The sequence below is a fragment of the Pipistrellus hanaki genome, assembly GCF_964339955.1.
Source record: "Pipistrellus hanaki genome assembly, chromosome: 16".
Classification (NCBI taxonomy): domain Eukaryota; kingdom Metazoa; phylum Chordata; class Mammalia; order Chiroptera; family Vespertilionidae; genus Pipistrellus; species Pipistrellus hanaki.
The window spans coordinates 32,380,276-32,389,879 of NC_140518.1; the positions used below are offsets into that span (position 1 = coordinate 32,380,276).

Below are 9,604 nucleotides of genomic sequence, written 5' to 3' on the forward strand. Positions count from 1 at the left end.
GGCCGGGCGGCCTGCCCCACCTGCGGGGCGGGAGCGGCGGGCGGGGCCGGACGGGGCCCCGCGCCCGGACGCGCTCGGGGCGGCGGGCGGCTCCGCGGAGCGCAGCGGCCCCTGGCGCCCGGCTCGCGGCGGGCGGAGCGGGCGGTGCGGGCGGAGCGGGCGGAGCAGGCGGCCGGGGCGGCGCGGGGCGGGGCGGGCGGAGGCGGAGGCGGAGGCGGAGGCGGGGCGGCGGGCGCGGCGGCGGCGGCCAGACCCGGGCGGCGGGCGGGCGGGCAGCGGCCCCGGCCCGCGTCTGCGCCCCTCCTGTCCGGGCCGCCGCGCGCAGCCATGGTGGGCCGGCTGAACCTGCAGGATGTGCCGGAGCTCGTGGACACGAAGAAGAAGGGCGACGGCGTCCTGGACAGCCCGGACTCGGGGCTGCCGCCCAGCCCCAGCCCCGGCCACTGGGCGCCCGCGGCGGCGGGGGGCGGCGGGGAGCGCGGCCCGGCGCCCGGAGCGCTGGAGCCCGACGCGGCGGCGCCCGCGGCCCCGGTGAGTGCGTGCGCCTTCGGCCCTTCCCTCCCGCCGCCGCCGGCCCGGGACCCCCGCCGGCCCGGGATCCCGGCCGCCCCGGGGCGCAGCCCCCGCCCGTCGGGCCGGCGTGGCGGAGCCGCAGCCGGGAGCGCGCGGCCAGCTGGAGCCGCGGCCGGAAAGTTGTCATCGCCGGAGCCGGGCCCCGGGGAGCCGCCGCCTCTCCCGCGGGGGGCGGCCCGGCTGCCCGGCCGGCGGGGGCGGGAAGGGCTGCAGGGGCTCCCGGGGCGCCGGGAGAGAGCCCCAGGCTCGCCGGGCCGCTCGGCCGCTGCAGGCGTTGGCTCCCGGGGTCTCCCCCTCCGGCTGGTCCTGGGGCGCCCAGCTCCCCGCTTCAGGGCGCCCGGGGCCAGCCTTTGGGGACTGTCTTTGGCCTCGGGGGGACCTTTCGGGAAGGGTCGCCCCGGGGCCTCTGGCCTCCCTGGGCCCCCTTGTCTGCCTGGCACAGGATGGGTGGAAGGCCTCTGGGGGAGGGAACTTTAAAAAGTGAGTCCTCTTCTTTTCTCTTAGTGTTTTTTTTTTTTTTTTTGAAAGAAAAACACGGAGTCTCTCCCGCCCCAGCAGTCGCTCAGTGGGGGTGGTGACTGCCTTTACCTGGCGCAGGGAGGCCACATCCTGCCTCCGAGCAGAGCTCAGAGCTGGCTCTCCCCCTGGTAGGGAGGGGGGACCATACACTTCGATGGTACCAGCATCTGTGACCCACTGACCCCGTCTCTCTGTGGAGGCAGTGCATCCCCCTGCCCCCGCGGGAAGGCAGCACCGGTTCGGCGTGGCCTTCGGCCTGGAGATCTGGCCCTTCCTAGCCTCGTGGTCCCCGTCCCCTGGCCGACCCCGCGCGGCTGGCCTTTCCCTCCAAGCCCGTCCGCTTCTGCGCTCCGCCCCAGTCAGCTTTTCCACCCACCACAGCCCGCTGGCCCCTTCGGCGCCCGACTGGCACCTCCTCCGGGAAGTCTTCCCTGATGCCTCCCGGATTCGTGCAGGCGCGTGTGGCTTCCCCCGGCCCCTGTGGCACCGCGTCCGTGTGCTGGTTATCACTCCGGCCCTGGCCCAGCCGGCCGCCCCCGGAGCTGGGGGTGTGCTCAGCGAGCTGGGCAGGGACGGGAGCAGAGAAGGCAGAGGAGGAGAGCTGTGTGCGTGTGTGGGTGCCTGAGGGAAGGCTGTGTGTGAGCCTGAGAGCCACCTGCCTGCTCCGGTGGCCGTCATCCTGCAGCCCAGACTGCCGGCCAGGGAGCTGGGGGCCAGCAGGCCCGCTGTCCGGACTGGGGGGCTGGATCCGAAGCTCTGCACCAGCCAGTGCCCCTCCCCCCACCCTCTGACCTCAGCTCCCGCCCCAGCCGGGGGTCACTGAACTCCCCACCCCGTCCAGGTGCCGGACCCTCAGGGCCTGCCCCTCCCCCTGACCCATCCTGACCCCTTTGGCTGTTGTATTTCAACCTACACCTTGTCCAGGCGGCAGTGCGATCGGTGTCTGAGAGAGAGCCAGCCTTCGAGAGGGGTCTGCTCCCTTCCCGGTCCTGGGAGGGGGGGGTGGGGCTGCCACCTCCACGCCCGGCCGGTGTGGATCCTCCCCTCAAAGGAGGCCAAGAAAATGACAGGCGCCCCGTAAACCCGGGACCCCAAAGGGCTGCTCCCTGCTGCCCCGTGGACATGGGGGGACCCCCGTCAAGGCCGGTGGCCACGGCACCTGTGTCCGATGGAACTGCCCCTGCTGGGCGGCGGGGGGAGGGAGAAAGCCCAGAGCTGTGACCAGACTGGAGGCCAGCGGCCCTCCGGGCGCGCCTGCTCTGCCCTCTGAGGCCTGGACAGTGGACAGTGGCAGAGGGAGCTTTGGGGCGCTCCTGGCCCCGTGGGGTGCAGTCCTCCCTCTGGGCGGGGGCCGCCCTCCCCGGGCAGGGGCGTGGGGGCCGTGGCGCTGAGTGTGCATGAGAAACGCGCCGTTTTGGCCTTTCCTGAGGCCCAGACAATGACAGGGTCGGTGCGTCACTGGGGTTCCGGCGGAGGCAGGCTTCCTGGCCGCCGTGTGGGTCCGGCCCGGGGAGGTCGCCTCCCTGGCGGTGTCCTCTTTCCAGCCTCGCACGGAACCCCCGTGGGAAGAGGAGCCCGGGGTGCAGATTAGGTCTCAGAGGCCATGTGATGTGCCTCCTGGGGCACACAGCCCTTCCTGGCAGACCTGGGATTCGAACCCAGGCCTCTGGGCTCCCTTTGCTGGGTAACATCTGAACCGTCCACTGCTCTGTCCGTGGTGAGGCAGCCCTTCCCTGGCATCCTTCCCGGGCGGGGCCACAGGCTCGGTGCGGCCTCGGGGGGCGTCTCAGCCCGGCCGTGGTCCGTGGTCTGACTGTGCTCTCCGTCCTCCCAGAGTCCGGCCGCGCTCCCCACCCCGCCGGCCTCCGCCTGCGCCCCGAGGCTCTGCCCCCTGTCCTTCGGCGAAGGTGTGGAGTTTGACCCTTTGCCGCCGACGGAAGTGAGGTAAGCACAGCAGGCGCTGAGTGCATGTCATGGCCAGATTTTTCATTCTTTTATTCCAGAAATGAATGATTATTTTTTTAAAAATATATTAGTGCACCAGTCCTGGCCCATGTGGCTCAGTGGGTTGGAGCATCGTCCTGTTCACCACGAGGTGGTGGGTTCCATTCCTGGTCAGGGCACACGCCCAGGCTGCCAGGTTCAAAGTCCGGTCAGGGCATGTGCGGGGGCAGCCAATCTGTGTGGCCCTCTCATATCGATGTTCCTCTCTCTCTCTCTCTCCCTCTCCCTCTCTCACTCTCTCCCTCTCTCCCCATCTCCCTCCTCTCTCCCCCTCTCCCTCTCTCCCTCTCTCCCCCCCTTTCTCCCTCTCTCCCCCCCTTTCTCCCTCTCTCCCTCTCACCCCCTCTCCCTCTCTCCCCCTCCCCCTCTCTCCTCCTCTCTCTCCCTCTCTCCTCCTCTCTCTCCCTCTCTCCCCCTCTCTCCCTCTCTCTCCCCCTCTCCCTCTCTCCCCCTCTCCCTCTCCCTTTCCCTCTCCCCCTCTCCCCCTCTACCCCTCTACCCCTCTCCCTCTTCCTCCCTATAAAAAACAAAGACCAGTCATAGTTTGGTGGGCACGCTTTCAGACTTTTTCCTGCCTTCTAACCAGTTAAATATATAGACACACTTCTGAAAGTAAAAACACGATCATGTTACACATAAAGTCCTGCAACTTGCTTTTTGTACCTCATATGTCACGGCCATCAGGGGTTTGAAATTCTCTAATAAACGGGTTCCTCTTTCCAAGAGCTGGTCCCCGCCCCCCCGCCCCCCAGCCCTGCTCCGGGTGCTGCGCCGGCTCCGGCTGAAGTGTCCCGGGAAGGCCCCGCCTCCCTGGGGCCTCCGCTCCGGACCGTCCGGGGCGGACGCACTGAGAGGCTCTGTTCGCGACCTGCCTTTTCGGAGGGAGGGAGGGAGGGGCTTTGCTTTGGGAGCCGGTGGTTTTACAGCCGGTCTCCTGGCCTCCGCACAAAGGGCCCTTTGAGGGGAACAAAGGAGGCTCCCACTCGGGAGGTGAGCGTCCAGCCCCCTGTGCCTGCGGAGCTTGTATTTTGAACAAAATGAGGACATGACTTCACGGCATCAGCTCTCACCTGCTCGCGGGGAGCGGGGCTGCCCCGCCCGCTCCGGGGAGAGCCGGTGCGGACCCCGATACGGGGGCTGTCCGCCGTGTCTGTGTGCGCTGGCGTGTATATCTCAGTGCTTGCGAAGCCGTAGTAATTCCACAGGAACACGCACTCACGCTTAACTTACATTGAAAAAAAATTAACGCCCGCGTTACCAGAGAAAGACTTGAGGAAAAATAAAGCAGCTGCTGAGGAATATCGGTGTTTTTACGGCAATCAGGATCGTAGCGGGTGCCCCGGCCGATGCTCCATTGGCTGAGCGTCACCCCAGATAGCGAAAGGTCGCAGGTTCGATGCCTGGGCAGGGCACATACTCAGGTTGAGGTTAGATCCCGGGTCGGGTACGTGCGGGAGGCAGCTGATGGCTGTTCCTCTCTCTTTCCTTCTCCCTTCCTCGCTCTCTGAAATAAAATCAATAAAAACATATATTTAAAAAAAAAATCCCACTATTGAAATTGGCTTTGATTGCTAAGGTCAGCTTGAAGGCCAACGTATCACCGAGCATCCAAAAGCAGCATCTAAGGTTTCCGGGTGCCTGTGTCCTCTCTTTTTAAAAAAAAAAATATATATATATTTTTAAAATTTATTTTTTACAGAGAGGAAGAGAGAGGGATAGAGAGTTAGAAACATCGATGAGAGAGAATCATCCATCAGCTGCCTCTTGCACACCCCCTACCGGGGATGTGCCCGCAACCAAGGTACATGCCCTGGACCGGAATCGAACCCAGGACCTTCCAGTCCGCAGGCCGACGCTCCATCCACTGAGCCACACCGGTTTCGGCCTTCGTCCTCTCTCTAAAGAGCTAATTGATCGCTTCAGGGGACAGAGAAACTGTTGACCCTGGTGTAGCAGCAGAACTCCCGTTGTTATATAATAATCATCACCCACAGCACTTGCTGTGTTAACTAACATTCTGCCTCGTTCTTACTGGGCGCTCTGTACGGGAAAAAGGTGACGGAGGCTTGGAAAAGCTCAGGCCGGGCACTTGACCGAGGTCTTGTGGCTTAAGTCAAGGGACGCTGCCAGGCGAGAAGTGGTGAACGCCAGGCCAACTCTGGAATCTTTTTATTTCTTTTTATTTTTAATATTTTTTATTGATTTTTTACAGAGAGGAAGGGAGAGGGGTAGAGAGTTAGAAACATCGGTGAGAGAGGAACATCGACCAGCTGCCTCCTGCACACCCCCCACCGGGGATGTGCCGGCAACCAAGGTACATGCCCTTGACCGGAATTGAACCCGGGACCTTTCAGTCTGCAGGCCGATGCTCTGTCCACTGAGCCACACCGGTTTCGGCTGGAATCTTGCGTTTAAATCCCAGCCCCCACGACCCCCTCCCTCTGTGACTTTAACCTCCGAGTGGCCATTTCCTCTCCCAGGGTTGTTGGGACACTTAAACCAGATCCTGGACGTAAAGGGCTTCCCCTAGCGCCACACGCCAACTCTCCACACACCAGCTCCGCGTGCTGCCGTCCAGGGTCCCGCCCAGAGCAGCCCCCTCCGGAGGCCGCCCCCCCGTCCCCCCCCCCCCCCCCCCCCGGGAGTCCAGGGTCCCGCCCAGAGGCCCGGGGTCCCGCCCAGAGCAGCCCCCTGGGGAGGCCGCACCCCCGGGAGGCCCGGGGTCGCGGTGGCGGGGCCTGGGGCGCCCCTGGCCCCGAGGGAGGGCTCACCGTGCGCCTTCGTCTCCGCCAGGTACACGTCCTCGGTCAAGTACGACTCGGAGCGGCACTTCATCGCCGGCGTGCGCCTGCCGCTGGGCCTGGCCGTGGCCTCCTGCAGCCAGACCGTCACCTGCATCCCCGACTGCACCTGGCGCAGCTACAAGGCCGAGCTGCGCTTCGAGCCGCGGCCCCGGCCCGCCCGCTTCCTCAGCACCACCATCGTCTACCCCAAGAGCCCCAAGGCCGTCTACACCACCACCCTGGACTACAACCGCCGCAAGGTGCTGCGGCGCTTCCTGTGCAGCGTGGAGCTGGAGGCCGCCGAGCCGGCCGGCGGGGACTGCCTCTCGGACGGGTGCTGACCCGGCGGTGGGCCGGCTCCCGGCTCCGGCTCCTCTGCAGCCGCCACCCGGCCCGGCCCGGCCCGGCCCCAGCCCCCGCTGCCCCGGCCTCCGCCCGAGAGGCCCTGTGCGCCCGGCCTGGGGAGGGAGGCGTCCGACGTCGTAGGAGAATGAGGGGGTTGGTTCTTTAGATGCTTTGTTGGGAAAAGGGTGTCTTTCTAGTTGGCTGCTGCACATTTCCTCCCGGAGCCTCGGTCTGATGAGAGCAGCGGGAGAAGGGCCCGGTTTGAACCGGGGAGGGGGGTGGTCTCTCCGGTGGACGGTCTGTCTGAGGAGGAGGAGGAGGAGGGGGAGGAAGGGGAGGGGGGAGGGGAGGGTGGGAGCCGTGGCGTGGAGCTGTCAGCCCAGCGGCGCCCCCTCCGGAGCCGGGCGCCCATGTGGGCCCAATCTGTGCAGCGCGGGCCGTCCGTGTTCTATTTCCATCCCCGCTCCCACTTCCTGTTAACCGAAAAGCCTGGAATTGGAGCAGTTTTTTTCACGACACCAGAAAGCCCCAGACCGAAGAACGAGGGTTTTTTTAAAGAGGGAGGGCTCTCCTGTGCTCACCGCCTCCGCGGGGCCCGGCGGCCTCGCCCCTGTCCCTTCGGTCCCTCCGGGCCCGGGCCCTGGCAGAGCGCCTCGCACCCGGGCACCAGGTGGCGTCGCCACAGGCCTGGGTGTGTGGGGCTCCCAAACGCCTCCCTGGCCGCACATGGCAGAGGGCGCGCGGGAGAAATGCTCTTGGGGGCTCCCCCCAGGGCCTGACCCCACCTGGGGGCGGATGTCTGTGTGTCTGTGACCGGGTCCGTCAGCATGGGCCCTGGGCCAGCTGCTCTAGGACCGACTGTCCGCATGGCAGAGGCGTTCTGCCAGGGCCTTAGGCCCAGGCCGAAGGCAAGGAAATGCCCCCAGCCCCCGCCCCCGCCCCCGCCTCCTGCGAGGCAAAAGGTGAGTCCCCCTCCGAAAGCTGGGCGCTGCCCTGCCGGCTCCATCCAGGAGCGTTCGCTGTAGAGGAAGAGGCTCCGGCCCTGGGTGTGAGCCGGAGAAACTCGGTGGATCCCGCTGAGCTGGCCTCGGGGCCGGGGCCCTGGCCGGGCCAGGAGGCGGCCGGGGGCCAGGCTGCCTCTGCCTTCACCCCTGCCCGCCCTGCCTCACCCACCCCTCGCTTCTTCCTGCCAATCCCGAGGCTCCTGAGGGAAGAGAGTGGCAGGTGCTGTTTCTCTTCCCGTTCGGGAAAGAAGGAGCCGCTGATGTTTTCTCTGAACGCATCCCAACTGTCCGGGGCCTGAGGGCGACGGGGTTTTGTCAGCCTGGGCTCCGCCGTTCCTGCGGACGGCTTTGTCCGTGGGCCCTGAGAGCCGGAGTGACGGCCGTGTGGGTGCCTGGAGCCACAGCAGGGGCTCTGACCTGGGAAGAGCAGGTGTGAGCAGGGGCGGGGGTGAGCGCACCCACTGAAAGGCATTGGGGGGCCGGTGGAGCCAGGGGGTCTGGTGTCCTGGTCACCGGGAACCCTGTGTGGTCACCCCGCGTGGTTGGTCTGCGGTGCTCCTGGCTGAAGGCGAGCATCCCCCCCTCCCCCCCCCCCGGTGGATCCTGCAGGGGGCGCTGGACTTCCTGAGTTTGCGGATGGGGCTCGGGGAGGGGGTGTCCCATCAGAGGGGCCCTCCGGGGCCCTGCCATCTCCTTAGTCACACCGAGCAACAAATGCTCCCTGTGTTTGGAAAAGCAAATCACATGGCATTTATGATAAACACGGATTTTCCTCTCCAATCCCATGGTCTGTATCGTGGGACACACGGCACATGTGACTTTTAAAGGATGTCCAGAGGGTTCCCAAGGCTCTGCTCCGGCCCCGGGGACAGACACCTTGAGGGAGCTCAGAGCCCCGGGTGGGCGGCCCATCCGGAGGGCCGGGGGCCGGGGCCGGAGAGCGGGGCTGGCACAGCCAGGGCGAGCCGGCCGCGGGGGGTCTGTGCAGGGGGTGGGGTAAGCTCAGGCGGGTCACCGGGCGGGGAGAGACCTGAATGATACGGGAAAGTAAGGAGGATGAGCGGCTGTGGGTGGGTAATGCACACGGAAAGGCAGGTTGTAGTTTAAGTTATTCTCCGGGGAACCAACCCGAGTTCTTCCCAGGCCTTTTCCGTCAAACCCGCTGGCTGAAGGCCGCAGAGAAGCAGTCTGGTGAGGACACTGCGGGACACCTGGGCGGGTGAGGGACTGCGGCGGACGGCGGGGTCCTGGCGGTGTGCAGGGCGGAAGCCACGCTTTCTAAGACTCTCTCGCTGAGACCAGACGTTCCTGAGCGCCCCCGGGAGACTCCGTTTTCTGGCGAATCCACGTCTCTCCAGGCTCTGGAGCGATGGATGGCTTTCGTGTAAGAAGGGTCATGGGTGACCTCAGAAAGACGTTTCATTTTCAAAGCCGGACTTTTAAGAAAGAACGATGACCTGGTCAGCAGGCACTTTTCCTGTTTCTCACCGTAGGAAACCCAGGATAGCATTCGGCAAAAACTATTCTTTAAAATTTCTCTTTGACCTCTGTTTCCACCTACCCCCCCCCCCTTCCATTTTGCTTTGTGACGTCTTCATTTAACAATAAATTATCTTTTAAAAACAACAAACCTTAGAGAGGTTTCTCTTTCTGAAAGTAAAATTGTAATGTTTTGGTTAAGAAAAAGGAGAGAAGCAGCAGCTCTTGGCCGTGGACGTTTTTAAGAAGTGATTGTAATGTAACAGAACGCTGTTTCTGTCTGGGATGTGCCTTTCCTCGGGGTCACGAGATGTTCGGGGCCCTGGGCACAGAGGTTTTAGGACTTAGTTCCCAGGTTCGATGTATACGCTTTCCTGAGGCCCATCTGCCCTGGAAACGTGGCTGTGAGTGAGGGGCGGCCAGTCCCCCCCCTTCCCCTTTCTTTTTTCTTTTCTTAAAATATATTTTATTGATTTTTTACAGAGAGGGATGGATAGTTAGAAACATCGAAGAGAGAGAATCATCCATCAGCTGCCTCTTGCACACCCCCTCCTGGGGATGTGCCCGCAACCAAGGTACACGCCTTGGATTGGAATCGAACCTGGGACCCTTCAGTCCGCAGGCCGATGCTCTATCCACTGAGCCAAACCAGTTTTGGTCTCCCCTCCCCTTTCAGATGGCCCTTCTCCCCACTTTGCAGAAGAAATACATGTCTTAGTCTGACCATCTTTTTGTTTTGTTTTATTTTGTTTAAATTTCTTCATTGATTAAGGTATTACAAATTTGTCCTCATCCTCCCATTCCCATCCCACACCCCTCCCCACGCATGCTCCCACCCCCCTATTGTCCTTGACCACTGGTTAGGCTCATATGGATGCACACAGTCCTTTGGTTGAT

The 9,604-nt window shown here is 63.9% G+C and overlaps 1 protein-coding gene across 1 annotated transcript; it reads left to right on the forward strand.

Moving 5' to 3' along the window:
* The first annotated feature begins 229 nt into the window (after positions 1-229).
* RFLNB (refilin B) lies at positions 230-8,858 on the forward strand. Its single transcript, XM_084863057.1, has 3 exons — positions 230-531; positions 2,927-3,036; positions 5,890-8,858. Exons 1-3 carry the CDS (start codon positions 328-330, stop codon positions 6,218-6,220), a joined length of 645 nt encoding a protein of 214 aa, XP_084719183.1. The 5' UTR covers positions 230-327; the 3' UTR covers positions 6,221-8,858.
* The last annotated feature ends 746 nt before the right edge of the window (positions 8,859-9,604 follow it).

Coding starts and splice junctions, on each gene's coding strand:
- RFLNB (XM_084863057.1), top strand. CDS start 328: ATGGTGGGCCGGCTGAACCTGCAGGATGTGCCGGAGCTCGTGGACACG. Junction 532..2,926: donor CGGCGGCGCCCGCGGCCCCG/GTGAGTGCGTGC, acceptor CCGTCCTCCCAG/AGTCCGGCCGCGCTCCCCAC. Junction 3,037..5,889: donor TTGCCGCCGACGGAAGTGAG/GTAAGCACAGCA, acceptor CGTCTCCGCCAG/GTACACGTCCTCGGTCAAGT.